At 38.7% G+C, this 20,675-nt stretch overlaps 1 protein-coding gene across 2 annotated transcripts; it reads left to right on the top strand.

The window, feature by feature from the left end:
- The first annotated feature begins 1,804 nt into the window (after positions 1–1,804).
- Positions 1,805–18,972, top strand: LOC121388624. 2 transcript variants are annotated; one of them, XM_041520043.1, is made up of 3 exons: positions 1,805–1,906; positions 8,008–8,476; positions 15,667–18,972. In XM_041520043.1, the coding sequence occupies exons 2-3, from the start codon at positions 8,075–8,077 to the stop codon at positions 17,101–17,103; spliced, it is 1,839 nt and encodes a 612-aa protein (XP_041375977.1). In that variant the 5' UTR covers positions 1,805–1,906; positions 8,008–8,074; the 3' UTR covers positions 17,104–18,972. The 2 variants fall into 2 exon arrangements, with proteins under 2 accessions (XP_041375977.1, XP_041375978.1); XM_041520044.1 differs by lacking the exon at positions 1,805–1,906 and adding an exon at positions 2,351–2,434.
- The last annotated feature ends 1,703 nt before the right edge of the window (positions 18,973–20,675 follow it).

Here is a 20,675-nt window from a genome sequence, read left to right as displayed (position 1 = left end):
GTTGTAATTTTATTATATATTAATTTTAATTTTTTACGATCCCCCTCCAAACTTCCCCCAAAGTTCCCTTGGCATTCCGTCTCATGTCATTGGGGCCCCCTAAATGGATTTTCTGGATCCGCCACTGGTAGTAATTATTTAAGCATCACACCAGTTTCAATAAACATCTTCCATACTGGATCACAATATTACAAAGGTAATGTAACAAAATTCCAACGACTAAATGTTGGTAGATACTGGGTTCACACTCCGTATCGGTTCCCACCCATGTAAAGTTATTATGTATCAACTTTTCTCTTACTAACCATTAACCCAGTGTCATGGACAGACAGCCCAGATAGTTAAAGTGTGTGTGTCCAGGACACTATGCTTGACCCTTAATTGGATTATAAGCATAAAAATAAGTAGAAATAAAATGAACGTTTGCTGCCATTGTCAACATTATACGAAAAAAGAAAGAAAGAAATGTTTTATTTAACGACGCACTCAACACATTTTATTTACGGTTATATGGCGTCAGACATATGGTTAAGGACCACACAGATTTTGAGAGGAAACCCGCTGTCGCCACCACATGGGCTACTCTTTCCGATTAGCAGCAAGGGAACTTTTATTTGCGCTTCCCACAGGCAGGATAGCACAAACCATGGCCTTTGTTGAACCAGTTATGGATCACTGGTCGGTGCAAGTGGTTTACACCTACCCATTGAGCCTTGCGGAGCACTCACTCAGGATTTGGAGTCGGTATCTGGATTAAAAATCCCGTGCCTCGACTGGGATCCGAACCCAGTACCTACCAGCCTGTAGACCGATGGCCTAACCACGACGCCACCGAGGCCGGTTAACTTTATACGATTTACCTTCTTTAATTTTTATGACAAAAATTACATATTTATAGTTAAGGTACAGGCACACACTCCCCTCCAATAATTCTGAATCAAAAATATTATTGGTAGTACATTTTAAGGCAGAGATGAATTATACTTGTTGAATGCAGGAAATTGCATTTCAGGACATAATTTTCAAGATTTCACAGGGAAACATATCCCCCGAAACCCCTGGAAACTTTGCTTTGCGCCCTCGATCTCAATCAGCCCTCCTGCCCCCCCCCCCCCCCCATGTCAACTTGCTTCCGCCGTGCCTGTAGTATGGTGACATAGAACTGCTATCGACAATAAATATCAGGGCCGTAACTAGCGGGGGGAGGGGGGGGGGCGTTATATAGAAACTTAAAGAAAATTATCTTCTTAACGTTTGAGGAGTTTTAGACTATTAACTACTCAGTTGCCCCCCCCCCCCCCCCAAAAAAAAAAATCCTAGCTACGGCCCTGTATACTGTGATACATTTTCACATTTGGCTCAATAATATATTGTTAGGCCCTATATTGACAGTGACACGTTTCAGAGTGACACACGAAAAGTTAAAGTTTGTTATGTTTAACGACACCACTAGAGGACATTGATTTATTAATCATCGACTATTGGATATCAAACATTTGGTAATAATTAAATTCTGATTTCTGACGCAGTCTTAGAGAGGAAACTCGCTACATTTTTCCGTTATAGTAATCTTTACTATGCACCATCCAACAGACAGAATAGCCTACCACAGACTGGTTAGAACGAGAAATAGCCCATTGGCACTACCAACGGGGATCGATCCTAGACCGACCGCACAACATGCGAGCACTTTACCATTGGGGTACGTCCCACCCCTGAGCGCTGACAAGACTAGTGTGAACCGTTGTTAATTTATCAATTTTCGTTTCTGAAAAACAACTGAATTTATACTTAACCGCATAATCCGGTGTCGGTCACGCACAGTGATGGGGAATCCCCATTAAGATCTCACTGACGCCATGTTCACTACATCGCATATGTGAACAAGAATTGTTTCATATTCCAGGTATTCCTTGCTTAATTAAAACGGTTCTCTAAATTTAATCTATAATACACTTCCTAACCACATTATTTTTTGACTGTTTACCTCATAGCCATTTCAAATTTATTGGGGTGTTCCCCGTAAGTAAAGGGGATTTTAGTGGTGGGTCACTCTGCACAGTCAAGTTAGCCGTTCGTTGATTACTACAGTCTACAGACAAATACTAGTATGTATTAACAGTATTATATATATAGACATTTGTAATATCTGTTAAATCGATTTTTAAAATTAAATAAAAAGAACGGAAATAATTTAACGGAAAAGATGAATGAATAGTTGCCAAGATGGTCACACGATATGACGTGACGGCAGTCGCTTATAAATCTTAGTCATTGGAATTTCCTACTTCGCATTTTAAATCGTTGTATCATGTATGTTGTAGAAATTTCCACGTTTCTGTTTTTCTTGAAAATATGGAGGAAATTCAAGGTGTATATTTTATTCTGTGTAGACTACAATAACTATATTTTATAGGTTGTTTTCTATTTGAAGGTATTTCAAGTTTTATATTTTAGTCTGTTGCCAAGCATAACATTTGTTCAATTAACAATATTAAACAAAAAAAGTAAAACTAAAATAGATTTTTGTTTGTTTTAAACTGAAAATATAGCAATGGTTGTTCATTGGGTTTTTGTTCTTCACTTGGGACTACCTGCTGTCAATCAAAACATGGAAAGTATGCAAATAACATAAGTTTATCCCATATTTAGGGTATTTCTCTTCACTTTTAAAAAAATAAAATATTAATATCTTATACTGGTAGTTCATTTGTTACATATCAGATACAAATAATATTGATTAAATAATTTCAATAAATTATTGTATTATTGTACCTAGTTTATATATTGTTTTCATCAGTTTTATTCACAAGCAGGCCATTTGATAATCTTTGTGCATAGAATTTTGGAAATTGTGAGAACAATCATTTCAACAATTCATTTTTCATTTGTACATTCAATTTAGGAATTTAGGATATCAGCTGCATGGTAGAGCTGGGCGGTATTGAAATTTGAGGTTCGGTATCGATATCGGTATTTTAGGGGTGATTTACCTCGGTATCGGTACGGTATTCGGTATTGACATGATACCGATATCGAGCGCTATTTTTGGTATACTCGGCTTTAAATGCATGCCTGTGTTATGGCTCACCCGCTAATTTCATCTAAATACAATTAAATTCCATACACAAGGCTCTCGTCTGATTTATACCACCCCATTTTTCAATACCGAAATTTCGGTATTTTGAAATTTGCTCGGTACGGTAAATCGGTATTGACATAATACCGATACCGAACGGTATATACGGTATACCGCCCAGCTCTACTGCATGGTAATAACAGATTATATATGCAAAATACCAAATGAGTTAACCTCCATTTGTTTTCTGCATAACCCATTGGCGTAAGCGCCATTCCATGGGTGTGGAAATTTAAAAATGATCTGTTAAACTAAGTTTTTATTATGGCTTAAAGTTAACACCCTTAAGCATGCATATAAAAAAATATATTTCAGGGGTGCAGAAAGTACTTGCTCGCTCGCCAAATGCGAGTAAAAATTCTGACGGACGAGTTACAAAATGCAACAACCAGTCCAACGGGCGATCTGGGTTTTTTCTGACTAACTGTAATTTTCCATCGATTCTGCGACAGAGCATTTGCCATACCAGACTTTAAAACCATTCAAACAAACTGTTGAGAATGATGACGAAATACGTAATGCATGTACAGCATAGACAATAGAGGACTTCAGAGTTCCAAATAATCAACTGCGTAAGCGCGACAGTCAGGAAACTGAATCGGTCAAAGGTCAATACTATTTAGAAATGGATTCTTTACATTCAAATTATGTTGCCGGTTATGAATAGATTGGTCTGTTAAGTACTTGTGGGATGTCACTTAAATTTTGTAAATCTATATGAATGAAATGACTTGTCAGTCAAGTTCTGGCGGATTAGTACAAATTCTGACGGGCTAGTAAATTTTAGTTGGTACTAGTCCGGTTGGCTAGTGAAATATTTTCCATTTCTGCACCCCTGTATTTATTGCCAATTTACTTAAGTTTTATGGGTTTTAATGACAGTTTTATTTGAAAAGTTAATTTTTGTAAGCCAGGATGTGACATTTGTTTTTTTTGGTAGTATTTCATTACTGTTATAAATTGGTTAAGCCAGTTTTCAATTCTCAGAGCAGGAAAGAAAGAAAGAAATTATTTTTTTATTTAACGACGCACTCAACACATTTTATTTACGGTTATATGGCATCAGACATATGGTTAAGGACCACACAGATCTTGAGAGGAAACCGCTGTTGCCACTACATGGGCTACTCTTTCCAATTAGCAGCAAGGGATCTTTTATTTGCACTTCCCACAGGCAGGATAGCACAAACCATGGCCTTTGTTGAACCAGTTATGGATCACTGGTCGGTGCAAGTGGTTTACACCTACCCACTGAGCCTTGCGGAGCACTCACTCAGGGTTTGGAGTCGGTATCTGGATTAAAAATCCCATGCCTCGACTGGGATCCGAACCCAGTACCTACCAGCCTGTAGACCAATGGCCTAACCACGACGCCACTGAGGCCGGTCTCTCAGAGCAGGGAACATGTTGTTCAGTATCGCATCGTGATTCAATACGCAAGTTTCAGAGATTGCCACACACTCTTAAAAACATTAAACAGTAGTTGCTAATCAATATTCAATTGACTAGAAATATCATTAATAAAGATTTTAAAAGGCAAAGTGGATTTACAATTAATGCTGCAAAGTTTAGTGGCAGAGATTGATTATTTTATCCCTGGAAAGAATGCAGGAACAAATGTTTTAAAATTTAATAACACACTCAACACATTATAATTACGATTATATGGCATCTTGACATAGGGATAAAGGAACCCCCAGAAGTTTGTTTTGTTTAACGACACCACTAGAGCACATTGATTTATTAATCATCGACTATTGGATGTCAGACATTTGGTAATTTTGACATAGTCTTAGAGAGGAAACCTGCTACATGTTTTCATTAGCAGCAAAGGATCTTTTATATGCACCATCCCACAGACAAGATAGCACATACCACAGCCTTTACCAGTCGTGGTGCACTGGCTGAAACAAGAAATAGCAGGTTGAAAATTAGCAGTCACCACAGGCAACCTTTATTGGCTAAGGGCGACTATGAATTTTACAAAGGTAATCCGTTTGGCGACCACCGATTTACAATCAAACTGCAGAAATTAAATCTTCTTTTCTGACAGGTTTTAAGGCAACTGATGGAACATCCACGGTAATCTGAACGGCAAAACCATAATACATGATCAGGGTAGTATATCTGCACAATGTAGTCAAATAGGTGTTTGGCAAAATAGTGGATGATTTCATGGAGTTTTAGCTAGTGCCTCGTCTATAAGAGGACAGTCACTTTAGAGGAAATCCTTGACTGCCAATTTCATCCCTCTTGCATCGCGACAAAGAAGACTACCACTCTCTCTGGGGCTAGTTTACTAAACCACGCGGGAGTTCTTCGTTTAGACTCTTGCTCTTGGTACTGCATTATCTTGTACTTCAGAGACAATAGAAGTCAAGCTACACACCTCGACTGTTCTACATCTTGTCGTCACCCCGTATTAAAAAAGGATTTAATCTGTATAATTTAATGGTAATTTGTAAAGAAACATTTTTATTTACACTGGATTTCATTTTCAATTTTTTTTTTTTTGAGTTGGTATGGGTTTAAAACTTAATACCATGTTTTTATATGCATTTTAGATTTATTCATTATGAAGTTACATGTCATTTAATCGGTTTCCTTTTGACACAAACGGATAATATATGGTGAACACAAAATACATATTTGACAAAGAACATTCTAGTTTTAATGTTGCCTGTGCAGTTAAATTGGAATGTGATCACTGGAGGGCAAATTGATTTTGAGCAGGGTCAGTAAGATTTTTTTTCAACTGGCCCTGTTGGCGACCATGGTTTTCATGTTAATTTTCAACCCTGAAATAGCCCAATGGACCCACCGACAGGGATCGATCCCAAACCGACCGCTCATCAAATAATGAGAGAGGAAACCCACTGCCGCTATACTTTCTGTTTACCAGCAAGAAATCTTTTATATGCAGTATCCCACATACAGGATAATCCATACAACAGGCTTTTGTTTTTTTACACCAGTTGTGGAGCACTGGCCTGAAAAAGAAATAGCCCAATAGTAGGCCTATCGTCGGAGATTGATCTTAGGCCGATTGTACATCAGGTAAGCACTTTACCACTGTGCTTACGTCACATCCTCTTTATTCCTTGGGGGTGGGACGTAGCCCGGTGGTAAAGTGCTCGTTTGATGCATGGTTGGTTTCGGATCGATCCCTGTCGGTGACCCCATTGGGCTATTTCTCATGGTATGTACTATCTTGTCTGTGGGATGGTGCATATAAAAGATCCCATGCTGCTAATCAGAAAGAGTAGCCCATGAAGTGGCAACAGCGGGTTTCCTCCCTCAATATCTGTGTGGTCTGACGCCATATGTCTGATGCCATATAACCGTAAATAAAATGTGTTGAGTGCGTCATTAAATAAAACATTTCCTTCCTTTATGCTGTTCATGTAATCACTAAGACATGGGTAACAGAAAGAATTGAACGACTCACCTGCCATAGACTGGTTTGTTGTTGAACGTTCTTCTTCCTTGACATGTACACGTTCAGGGAAACCTCTCATAACTGGATCTTCTGTAAACCGGAATTCCCATGAAACCGGGTGTTTTTCACGGTCCCATTTTGAAATATCAGTATAGAACATAACCTCTGTATAGCAGACGCCCCTTAATAATGGATGTTTTTACTTACATGTAGATCCTATGAGTGTCCGCTTTATAGGGTTTTCACTGTGCTTATCTCTATGCATGTTAAGTATAACATAAAAAGTACTTAAATTAAATTTTTTATGTAACAGAAATTTGTGATGAAAAATTCATGATTAATTTATTTTGACCTAAAAAAGGCTAATAATTTTGTTTGTAATTTGTAATTGACAAAAAAAATGTTTCAATAAAGAATTTATTTATTTATTTTTGATCATTATTTATAACATTATGAACATCCATAATGCAACTACGAACTATGTTTCACTGGTTAGAAAACTTGTAATTTGTGAAAAAATAAGCTACATGTATACTTAACATTGACTTGATTGATCTAAATCCAAAAGTCTTGTAATTAAACATTTAAATTAATACTTTATAATTAATATTGAGATGAGCATCCAGTGCTCAATGACTGGTATACAAAAGGTTGTGGTACATGCTGTGCTGTTTGGGAAATATTTTTTTCTTCTTAGATAACATGCATCTTTTTAAAATAAACTTTTATGCCTGAATTTGTGTTTAAAATTTTGAAGAACAAAACAATATCAAACCTGAACAACAATATGGACTTAATTTGAAAGGATGGAAAACAGTCAACTTTTTAGTTGTTTTGAAAAACTAAAAACCCCAAAGAACCCTAACATAATTGCCAACCTCCCTAAGAAAAAAACAACAAAAAAAACACGAAAATGTGTCCTTTTTAGTTTACGAATGCCATTTTTGTCTTCTGAAGAAGACATAATATCACTGTGCCGCAATTGGACCAGTAGGGGACTATAGGTTTCATGTCCGTCCTTCTGTCTACCTGTCCATAGGTCTGTCCCACATATAGTTTTCTGAATGTTTTTTTTTCTTAATGGCACAAGATATTGAACTGAAAGTTTGTGTATAGTTTTGTAATGTTCTGTTACAGATCAAGTTTGACTTTCATAGCAATTTACCAATTTTTCACAGAGTTATGGCCCTTGAACTGAGGAGATATGGAAAAATATATTGGACCTTTTCCAAATTTTTTTTTTTGCATTGACTCAGGATATTGAGATTGAATTTTGTATATATAGCTTTATCAGGTACTGTTACAGATCTAGTTTAACTTTCAAGGCGATTTATAAAATTTTGACAGAGTTATGTCCCTTGAACATTTTATTGCTTATATTGCAATACTCTCAAAATCCTTTTTTATTTTATTATTTAATTTTTTTCAGATACCACTACATTAGATGGATGTCACAATTGCAATTACATATAACAATGATGCTGTCATGATCCTGTATGCTCTTGCCTGTAAGTGGCACAGTTCCCAGGCCTATGCAGATTATTGAGGAACTCTTTATATTTGTCACACTGTTGATTATTGGCCATTGTGTCCCAGGATCTATGGAGGAGCGTGATCAAGCGAAAAACCTGTATAGGAAGGCCAGGGACAATGACTGTCTTGGGCCACCAGAACAGGCCGACATAAGACGGACAGTCGTGAAATTATTACAAAAATCGCAAAATCGTCAGAACTACAAGACTCGATTTCGGTACCAGGAGTTTGCATCGATAATCGATAAAACGGCTAATTGTGGAAAGTTCGTTGCCGTTAAGACGAGTGCGGCGTTTATTCTTTTAGAAAAATATCTTCTTCTCTTATTTACCTTTCCTTGGAAGAAAGAATTCCACAAATTGAAGGTGAGTTGTCCTATCAGCCGAGGCCTCCAAATGTCTGGGCTAACCAGTTGTAACATATATATCCTACGACACCAGTATTTGTTTTAAATATTGAACGTGGGGCGCACATTTCAAAGATCGATTAGTAGGGTACCAGTTGGAGGCCGCCCATACTATGTTGTTGATGTGGGGGTTTTTTGGGGTGGGGGGTGTTTTGTTTTTTCTCTTTTTTTAAACTCCCTTTTGTACATTTTATGAAAACGCCATGATCATGCTTACGTCGATCCTTCACATTATAAGGTAGGCTTTATTGGATACAATAATTATTAGAAATAGATAGTTTACATGTTACACCATGACATTTAAATTGTATAAGAATTTTAAGTTTTTTGATACAATACTAAACGTGCTATTTTAAAACTAGAGGCCGCAGTGTTCTGGAATTTTTTTTTTAAAGAGGGGCGGCTGATCGACCCCGCCTTTCCAAGTACTAGTAAACTAGAAAAGCAAAGCCGTATTTTATGACTGGCATATTTTGGAAGCATATGTACTCTGTTAATAAACTCCCCCACCCCCTCCTTTTGTATGCTTTTTTTGTGTGAAGTCCGAATTTCCTCCGACCTAATCCCCACTCCCCACCCACGATCTCTCGAATTTATATACTTTATGGACAACCCCTGATGCATATGAGAACTGGCAGTTCGGAGTTTGGAAGAAAATAAATAGTTATTTTAAATTACCACCGCGGTCGTCAATTTTAAGCCCAACAAGCGCCACCATTTTGAGTAACTTTTCCGATTTTGCGTATTATCAGATTGTAAAAGACAATTGCGTGTGAGAGTTTTAAGTGATCGTATCATCGCATCCATTTAGAAGTTTTCCAAAGGTAATTTTTGCTATGGTGCACGACGTGACCCACTATGTTTCAAGATAAACTAATGGAAGAAATGCGGGATCATGTTCACAAGTAGCAGCAGCAGCGAATAATGACTGCAACTAAAACCCTCAATCCATAGTGAAACCGTTACTGGCAGTCCGTGCAACATTGCTGCTCAGTATGAAAATTACGCGAGTATTGTAGGGGTCGGGACGTAGCCCAGTGGTAAAGCGTTCGCTTGATGTGCGATCGGTCTGGGATCGATCCCTATCGGTGGGTCCATTGGGCTATTTCTTGCTTCAGCCAATGCACCACGACTTGCAGCTAATTGAAAAGAGTAGCCCATGAAGAGGCGAGAGCGGGTTTCCTTTTTCAATATTTGTGTGGTCCTTAACCATATTATGTCCCGACGCCATATAACCGTAAATAAACTAGGTTGAGTGCGTCGTTAAATAAAACATTTCCTTCCTTCCTTCGAGTATTGTAATAAATTAAATTTGATCTACAAGTCCATGTGTTCCGATATTTTTTTCCATTACTGTATGTTTAGTTGTACACTTATATGCCGTTAGTCGTTTTGGTCCAACAGGAACTAGGCCTATTTACATTTATGACAACAGTAAAAGTTATTAAGCCTAAGTTTTTATTCTTTCGAGAATTGAGGAAAATATAAATTTTATGATGTTTCGGGTGTCGTACGAAGAGGCAGGGCAGGGCTGGGCTGGGGGGTTGCTTTTTTGTCGTTTGAGATTAATTGACTATGGGAAGCCGTTGCTGTTGCCGTCGCCGCGTGTGCATACTCGGGGTTTTAAGTGATCATTAGCCATATCGTAAATGCGAATAGAAAGTTGAATTTTGCGAAAATATTTAAAAGTGTCAAATTAAAATAGTCAAAACGTTAATTAAAAAGACTCAAGTTTGTTGTTATGTTTTGTTTGGTTAATTAATTCAACAAATGACCGGCCTCGGTGGCGTCGTGGTTAGGCCATCGGTCTACATGCTGGTAGGTAATGGGTTCGGATCCCAGTCGAGGCATGGGATTTTTAATCCAGATACCCGACTCCAAACCCTGAGTGAGTGCTCCACAAGGCGCAGTGGGTAGGTGTAAACCACTTGCACTGACCAGTGATCCATAACTGGTTCAACAAAGGCCATGGTTTGTGCTATGTTGTCTGTGGGAAGTGCAAATAAAAGATCCCTTGCTGCTAATCGGAAAGAGTAGCCCATTTAGTGGCGACAGCGGGTTTCCTCTCAAAATCTGTGTGGTCCTTAACCATATGTCTGACGCCATATAACCGTAAATAAAATGTGTTGTGTGTCGTTAAATAAAACATTTCTTTCTTTCTGTTCGGGCATGTATAATTTAAGCCTTTCACATTATTGGAGCTGCGGAAACCGATACGGAATGAGACTACAGAAATGGCATCGGTAATCGGACGTATTCAGATTAATTATTGGAGCTGCGGATACCTATACGGTATGCGGATAGTCCGATACAGAAATGGCATCGGTAATCGGACGTATTCAGATTAATTACTGGAGCTGCGGATACCGATACGGTATGCGAATACAGAAATGGCATCGGGTATCGGACGTATTCAGATTAATTATTGGAGCTGCGGATACCGATACGGTATGCGAATACAGAAATGGCATCGGTAATCGGACGTATTCAGATTAATTATTGGAGCTGCGGATACTGATACGGTATGCGAATACAGAAATGGCATCGGTAATCGGACGTATTCAGATTAATTATTGGAGCTGCGGATATCGATACGGTATGGGGATAGTCCGATACAGAAATGACGTTGTAATCAGACGGATTCAGATTATGTACGATTATAAACGCAAGTATGGCAGTAGATCTTCTACGATAGCAACTATTTACGATAGCAACTAACACGATGGCACTCATTATGTCGCGGTTGCAAGTAGAAGCAACAAACAGTCAGTGGATGACAAGATGAACCAACAGTGGCAATTTTGAGCGTCTGTGAACTAGTGATGGGAATCGGTTGGGGATTTCACCATCGAACATCGGTTATAATCGGTTTGCACCAACCGATCAACTTCGATTACACAGTCGGTTAGAATTCCATGACCATAAGAAGGCTTAGAATTATACGGACCATGTACCTATTGTCGTGTGCACCCTGTAAATGGCTAATTGTACCTTTATTAACTATTTAATATAATTTTTCTTTATGTACACATAAAAACAAACCCAAACCACTGTATATTTACATCAATTTTATCATATAAACTGGAGGAACACAATCGATTATGGATTTTTATAATCGATCATCACATCGGTAGAGCCATTTTTGTATATATATGTGTGCGTGCGTGCGTGCGTGTGTGTTATGGGCCAGAATTGATGTTGCTACGACACTGAAGTACACCCGTGTTAATAATGGTATGGCCGTATTTGGTTTGTTATTATCGGTTGTCACGATCCCATTCCATAGGCAGGCCCTGGACTGCACTGGGGATTTCCCATGCTTTAATCTGTTAACCGGGAAGTTACTTTTTGTGTAACTGTTATTGTATGAAGTACAAAACTTTTGAATGGTTTTTACCCCACCGTGTCTTAAACATACATTTCGCAATTTTTGAATTGTTTGTGTATAATTTAAAAAATTTGAAATTTAAATATTGTTTTGTTGTAGTTATTTTATTAATTAGTTATTTTATTTACTTATTTGTTTTTGTTTTATTATTGATTTATTATTATTATTATTACTACTACTACTACTACTACTATTTATTTATTTATTTATTTATTTATTTAATTTTTATTTATTGTTTGGGGGTGAGTGGGGGCGGTACTAGTTTAAATTCCTTGTTTAAATAAAGCTAACAAAATAGCTCTCGTTTACTTAACCAGACGTCAAGTATTATTTTTTATTCTGGGAATTGTTAAAGATATATGTAAAAGTGTGTGTTTGTGAAACGCTACCACTAGAGCACACTGAGTTATTAATCAAAGAGTGTGTGTATGGATTAGACTTTTAGCACATGACGTGGCAGTCAAAATCGCCATGGTCACTGGCATCCCAGCGGCAAACCATGTGCACAGATGCACATACAGATCATGCGCCAACCAAAATGGGTTGTGGACGTAGCCGAGGCTCACGTAGTGTGGTTGATGTGTTGGGAATGCACACTGTGATGTGGGATTGTCTTAGCATCGGTAACAGAATTATGTTGTTAATTACATGCACGAAAATGGGTCTGTGCTGGCATCGTTACATCGGGATGTCCGGAATGTGGTTACAAAAAATTAGTTGTTGCATCCAAAAAACTGATTCGACAAGACGTTTCCCGTTCTCGTATTATTAACCGTATAACTTATAAGCATACGGTTGTGTTTCCATGCACACGGGGTCGGGGTAGGTAGAACACGTGCAAGGTAGATTGCGAAAACACCGTTGAAGAACGCGTACAAAACGTTATGGCGGATCTGTTGGTAAAGTCGGACTTGGAATGTTAAATATAAATACGTCTAGTTCAGATAAAAATCTTAATATCAGACTGACTAAATGGAGATCCATAGCCATGTTCCCGTAATTCGGACGGAAATTGACGTTTGGGCCGATGACGTAGACCACTAAAGGCAGTTGTTTCTCTTTGGATCGGTTCTCTGGTTCCCTAGATTATGTTGAACATTGATGATGTCGCTACAGATGAAATTGTGTTCCCATGGCAGAGAAAACTTCGAACGATGTCCACGTTCCGGCACGAAGCATTCCGAGGACTTCGTGACCATAGCATGACCTCGGTCGACGTGGCGCGGCAGGCCGTCGACTTCTCACTTTGAAGATGTTGCGGCAGCAACCATAGATCAGCATGCTCTGGACGATCCTGCATAGTGTGCACGTTCAAAACATAACCGTCGTGTGTGAGCCATGTGACATGAATTAGTTGATGGCGTTTAAGACCCGAAACACACCTTGTCTGTGTGTGGGTGTATTTTAACGTCTGCGTCTATACGACATCGATATAATTATATTAACTGCCTTCATATCGTTGGATAGATTTTCCTCTATAAACACCCAACGATAATTATGAGAACTTTACTTTGATTAATATATTTATTTCATGTTGTTAATTAAGACAGTAATTAAAATACGGCTAACAGGGGCTACGACTGAAAGTCTGGCAGTGTGGAAATATAGCGCGTATTCTAATAATACGTCGTCTGTTGCCAAATCTGTAGATCGAGCCAGCACAGACGCGGAGTGTTTTATCACATTTGATTCAGTGGGTTCCATTTTCGACTGGTACCATACATCCCAGACAGGGATCCATACCCAGCAGCTATGCTTTGGGTCTGAAGCTTTGTGCACTTTCATCCATTTTTCCGGCAGCGACAATGGCATTTAAAAAACAAAACAAAACAATTAAATCTGTTATATAAAAATTATATGACGAGTACACACACACCCGGCAACGGCAGCGCGATGAGACCAATGTTGACCAGTTATAAAATCGGTCTAGGTTTGTCATTGCATGACCAACGAATGAATGTGTACGAAGCTTAAATAATTGCTATTTTTATGTGTAATCCGTGTCATTTTAAAATGGCTTGTATACTAGTAGTTCTTCGTATTTGGGCTTCTTTACCAATTGTTTACCATTTTAGCCTCTGCAAATATCAACATTAAAAAATGCACGTACTGCTGTTATGGTGTTTTATTATCAGGCTTTCTGCCAGAAAATATTTTGGTGGTACTTAATAAACAAAACAGACCATAAATGCCCCTACTAGGTGGTTACGTTTTCACATGGACCACAGCATTTCATGCACTTTGACCACATTTTAAAGGCATACTGTCACGGATTTAAGGACCTTATTTCTCTAAAAATGGATAATAAATTTTAAAAATTACATTAATTGTTGGAAACCAAATCTAGTTATCGCATCACCATAACTGAACCATGATGGAGTGAAATCCATGTCAACCCTCTCGGCAATTTTAGTTTTTGAATTATGGACCATTGCCATAATTCAATAAATTTTACAAAATATCATTAATAAATGGAGTATGGTGGTTATTGAAGATGGTTGAACAAAGTACATTTAGGAACAAATAAAATTATTTTTGTTCAGGTAATACTTTGTTAGACCATTAGATAGGTCAGTGGTCTGTGACAATATGCCTTTAAACAGCGGTTCTCACCCAATCATTTAATTTTACCCTTCGTACCCTCTGGCAGAAAGCCTGATGAGTTCAAACTTAGAACGTTCTCAGTAATAGTATTTTCGCCTAACTCTTGTTTCACAACATCCAATACTGCACTGCCATTGTCAGGATCATGTGACAAGTAACGTATAATTTTATTGTCCGTAATAACTCCTAGCAATGGTGTTTCCCATGTCACAAAATATGTTGAAAATAAATTACACCCCCCCCCCCCCCCCCCCCCCCCCCCCCCCCCCCCCCCCCCCCCCCCCCCCCCCCCTCCCCCCCCCCCCCCCCCCCCCTATTTTTTTCTTCTTTTTTTTTTCTTTTTTTTTTACACCAATTCCATCATCAAACAATTTATCACACAATCGATTACTGATTTTTATCAACGATCATCACATCGGTAGAAACAAACCATCAATAATCGATCACTGGAACACCACTAAACATTAAGAACTAACCATAAATCTCTGGGCGCAGATAGCTGATGTGCTTGCCCAGAATAGCGTGCTTTGATCGAACGTAGATACAAGGACGAAGCTAAATTATATTGCGATGTTAATTCATTATCTTCTTTGTTGCACAAATATTAATTTAATAGTTTGCATCCTATCCATCCATTCAGTATTATTCTACCGTAGTATGGCCAGATAATAAAATAATGAGTTTTGGTTTGTTTGCTTGTCAAGATATATATATGTACATGTACATGTATGTACATGTATATACATGTATATGTATATATATATATGTATATATATATGTATATATATATGTATATACATGTATATGTATATACATGTATATGTATATGTATATGTATATACATGTATATGTATATACATGTATATGTATATACATGTATGTATATATATATATATTTTTTTTTTTTTTTTTTTTTTTTTTTTTATACATACTTAACACATCCGTTATGTCTAATGCTGTTCTCAGACTACCAACTGCCACAACAAAGTTCGCCAACTTTCTGCTCTCGCAACTTCTACAACAGTCCAGTTGCTAGTTTGAGCACTTTTACAACTTGCGGTCGTCGAGTTGGTCAATTTCGTCGTGACAGTTGCCAGTTTGAGCCTAGCAATATACATGTATTGTTTGATGCTCATTTTATTTGTTTTTTCTTTCAGACATATTGTGGATTTTTTCAGTGTAGAATTAAATCGCATTTAGAAGAGGCTGAAAATATTTTCAAACTAATTGGTTTTCGTGAGAGCGACAACAGTACGTTGGTATTGACAGGAGGGAATGTTAACCAAGAACTTGTATTTGACGTGGCGTTTGAGTGTGTCGTGGCGTCCGTAGAGTGCGAGATGATCGGCGAGTACCACAGGTGCATATCGGAAAAAGGTGGTAGCATACAGGACGCCGTCGCCTTCAGACTTGCAGGACTGATTCCTGACCTGAGCAGGAAGAAACCCAGTGAACATGTGGACTCCGTCGCCTGCTACAAGCGTCAGATTATATACCCCGACGCCAGCCGAGAGTTGCAACAGAGAGGCTTCAGCAGCGGGAACACCGTGCCCAATATTCCCAAGGGTTTGCCGTTCATTGACGAAGATTTGAGCGACAGTGTGGCGGAGGTGGCGCCCAAGTTTCAGATGGGGACGATTGACGAGCACATGATGGCAAGTCTTCAGAAAGTGAAGACGCTGCCGGAGAGGGGACTAATGAGTGCCGCCTCAAACTCGGAGGACTGGTCTTACGTCCGGCTCGGACTTGAGAATAGGTACGGGAAAAGTTACTACGACGGCGTGAGGGGCGACGTCATTAATCCTAGCAACAGGCACGCAGTATCGGGACGAGTGCCAGAGGAACGGGACGATATTTCCGACGAAGGGATCGACGTCTGCGAAGGTCCGCCGCCGGTCAGAATCGACCCACCGAGGCCAGTCGGAATCGATTCACTTGCACGCCGGGATCCGAGGTCGCACCCTCAGATGGGAGACGCCATGTCTATTGACATGCCAGGCAAAAGCTTTCAGACGTCGGGATACAGAACTGGAGTATATTTGCCTGCTACGGCAACCTATCCACCATCTAACTCGGTGGTCTGTGACGAGGCACCTCTATCGCCAGGAGTATCGCCTTCCTCGGCGACCTTTCCTTATTCCACAAGGAGTCCCACACCAAGAGCTGCCCAGACTGCACCGAGAAGTTCCCAGCTTACAACAGGAGCAGTACGTGGAGTACCCATGTACAATCACAGACAATATAACACTAACAATCTTTCCAACATAGCGCGCAAGGCACGTGGTGGTGAATCGTCGGGCGCCTTTCGGGTGGATAAAGTATCAAATAGAGGTTATAACACGCCCGATATGGAATTAAAGTTGACGAACGAAAGGTGGAAATGCGAGACGTGTACCATGGATAATCATTCTGGTTCTAAAGTGTGTGATGTATGCGGCAAAAGTAGAATTCCTTCACTGCAGATGGATGGTCCCCAAGTAGGGGAGAGTGTGAGGATTTGTAGCCAGTGCACATTAGAAAATAAGCCTGGTTCCTCGGTGTGTGGCGCCTGTCAAACGGAGCTTGTCCCCAATAACATTAATACCTATGTATAAAAAACCCATTTATTGCGTGATTTGCTAACAGTAGAATTGTTGCGGATACCAAATGTTAACTGCATATATATATAGCTTATGTCGGCATTGTGATAAAGACATTTAGCAAAGATACAAGATGATATTTTATTTTTAAAATATAATATTTGTTTTTTTAGTGGGGGTTTTCCGTTTTGACAATTTAAGAATGAATAATTATGTACTTGTTCCTTTTTATGGTAATTGGAAAGTTTATATATGTGAAGTTTAATACAATGAAACCTGTCCTAGCGGCCACCTGTAATAAGAGGTCACCTGCCTTAAGCGGCCACTGTTTTGCCTCCCAAACGTTTTATAATGTAAATGCACCTGTAATAAGCAGTCACCTGTCTTAACGCGGCCAGCGGCCATCTAAATCGGATCCCAAATGGCTAAAATACCTGTATTAAGCGGCCACAGTAAAGTTTTTACTATTATATAAAGGGGATATTTTAACAACAGCAATAAGGTACAGCAAATAACCTACAGGAATGCTAGTACTCATTTAATCCCGACATCTCTACTGTGTGTCAATTAAGGAAGTATGACACTGGAAGGCATCTTATTGCCTCTTGGCAGGCTACGCTTAACATTTGTAGATTCACTTACTATGACAATACACCGCACGAAGTAGGAATTAAATAACTAAATTGAAAAAGGTTAATTTAATACATTCCAGGTGCATTTTTTTCTGAAGGAGGCGACATGTCAAAAGTTGATTTATAGTCAACTGTAAAGCACACATCCGTTAATTAGCAGTACAGATGGTAAAACACGAAATAACAAATATTTGAAAGACACTATATGTGGCAACCTGTAATCAGCGGCCATCTGTCTTAAGCGTCCACTTTTATGTACTCCTTTGTTGACCGCTTAAGACAGGTTTGAATGTATATATTTTAAAACAATCTAGAGTATAATAATAATTATTATTATTATGTTTTTTAATATACATAATGATTAAACATTTTAGTATAAATTCTTCATTCGGTTTATTTTCCCGTGGTTTTCTATTGTTCTATTTATTTTTACTTTTGTGCGTCCGTTATTTCACAGTATACACGCGAACAATGTATGAGCCTTGTAATCTGATTACTTGGTTCTGGGCCCCAAATTCATAAAACCTTGCTAAGTTTATACCGGCCTCGGTGGCGTCGTGGTTAGGCCATCGGTCTACAGGCTGGTAGGTACTGGGTTCGGATCCCAGTCGAGGCATGGGATTTTGAATCCAAATACCGACTCCAAACCCTGAGTAAAAGATGACATTCACACAAAAAAAAACACAAAAAAAACCCATGAAATTTTCTGTTTATTTTATGGCAATTTACCTTTATTTTTAAAATGCCAGCAGCAAAATATTTCCGGCTTTCTCACAGTGAAGTTAACACTTTCTACAGTGATGATAACACTTTTTTTAGAGTGAAATGGTGAAATTTTCACTCTAAAATGTGTTATCGTCACTGAGTGACTGATAACACTTTTATTTCACTGATATTTAAAGATATTTCACTAAATGTTCTATAATAAGCGGTATTATCTGTATGTCGATATACATGTATTATTATGATTCAAGTGATAAATAATATGTATTTACGATACATCCGACCTGTACCGATACATTCAGTAATTTCCGTATTTTATGATCGTTGTCAGTCGGAAACTCGATTTCTTGGGTTCTACCGGTTTTCAAAAATGTGATAAAAGGAAGGGCCTGACATCAAATATTCTGTCCTGGACGAAGGAGCCGGCTTAAGTCGGCACATGCGCCCATGACAGGCGTGCGCTACAACAGCTTACTCTGAATGTGCACATACCGGCCTCGGTGACGTCGTGGCAGGCCATCGGTCTACAGGCTGGTAGGTACTGGGTTCGGATCCCAGTCGAGGCATGTGATTTTTAATCCAGATACCGACTCCAAACCCTGAGTGAGTGCTCCGCAAGGCCCAATGGGTAGGTGTAAACCACTTGCACCGACCAGTGATCCATAACTGGTTCAACAAAGGCCATGGTTTGTGCTATCCTGCCTGTGGGAAGCGCAAATACAAGATCCCTTGCTGCCAATCGGAAGAGTAGCCCATGTAGTGGCGACAGCGGGTTTCCTCTCAAAATCTGTGTGGTCCTTAACCATATGTCTGACGCCATATAACCGTAAATAAAATGTGTTGAGTGCGTCGTTAAATAAAACACTTCTTTCTTTCTGAATGTGCACGTTAAGCCCTATGACCTGACCTGACCATATCTGATTATCAATGAAGCTTTAGTAACCTAAATGAATTGATCCATATATTTTATGTTTTAAATAATAAACTTCAACATTCAACTTGTATTTTCTTTATTTTGTTACATGCCTTCAAATCGGATGACGCTGTTGTAAATAGGGATACAGGGAATCCATATCCAAAAATTACCACAGTTGTGATTAGTTAGCAGAATACAAGGTCGTACCAAATGGGAGGGAAGTCAGTGGGGCATTAGCATTATCAGAAAATGGAAGGGAATAAAAAAGAGATCTATTTTAGTTTAGAAATGTGCTCATTTTGTCTTACCTGGAGAAGATAAAGTTTGTTTTGTTTAACGACACCACTGGAGCGCATTAATTTATTTATCATCGGTTATTGGACGTCAAGCATTTGGTAATTTCCATATATAGTTTTAGAGAGGAAACCCGCCATATTTTTCTATTAGTAGCAAGGGATCTTTTATATGCACCATCCCATAGACAGGATAGCACATACCACGGCCTTTGATATACCAGTCGTGGTGCACTGGCTGGAACGAGAAATAGCCCAATGGGCCCGCCGACGGGGATGATCCCAGACCGTAATATAAATATTAACAAATATATATTCTCAAAGAATTCCTAATAATCAAACTATCGATTTAATGTATATGTATTTACATTTGTAAGAATGTTATTACATAGAAAACTAACACTCCATACGTAACTACCGTTAGCGAATCACGTGTTTTTGTGATATAATTTAGTTTGTAATATAATGATGGAAAGAAATAAAGAAACACATGGAATAGTATACCACATTTAATTTACTACTACCGGTAGCGTAGTAACAGTGTCTGTATTTTATACAAAGTTGTCGTGGGATTGAATGTCAGTATTATTGAACTGATAGTCAATGACACTGTGACAGTCAACCTCTGACGCTACAGATTTAAAAGTTTTGGTTTCAGTGATGATTTGCTGCTGTTAGTTTTTGGTGTGATTCCTTATTTCTTTCCATCAATATATATATTTAAAGTTCAGTCATTACCATGGCGACGTCCATTGAACATCGCTGTTTTGAATATGTGTATTATTATATAGATTAAAGGATAGGAATTAATAATTCTGTGTTAAAGTTTCATTTAAATTTATGTAGTAAATTTTGGTGCGTGTGTTTTGAATTATCAGTTTTATAAGGTCTCCCTTTCCCTCCCCCCCCCCCCCCCCCCCCCCCCCCCCCCCCCATCCTTAAAACCAGAGTTCACGGTTCTGGAGCCTAATTCACAAAGTTCTCTTAGGCTCTGCTAGACAACAAAGCATCCTTTTTGTAAGT

The sequence above is a fragment of the Gigantopelta aegis genome, chromosome 14 (genome assembly GCF_016097555.1).
Source record: "Gigantopelta aegis isolate Gae_Host chromosome 14, Gae_host_genome, whole genome shotgun sequence".
Taxonomy (NCBI): Eukaryota; Metazoa; Mollusca; class Gastropoda; order Neomphalida; family Peltospiridae; genus Gigantopelta; species Gigantopelta aegis.
Note: the sequence above shows the minus strand (reverse complement) of the source record. Positions and strands in the feature narration are given on the sequence as shown.

Coding starts and splice junctions, on each gene's coding strand:
- LOC121388624 (XM_041520043.1), top strand. CDS start 8,075: ATGCTCTTGCCTGTAAGTGGCACAGTTCCCAGGCCTATGCAGATTATT. Junction 8,477..15,666: donor AAGAATTCCACAAATTGAAG/GTGAGTTGTCCT, acceptor TTTTTCTTTCAG/ACATATTGTGGATTTTTTCA.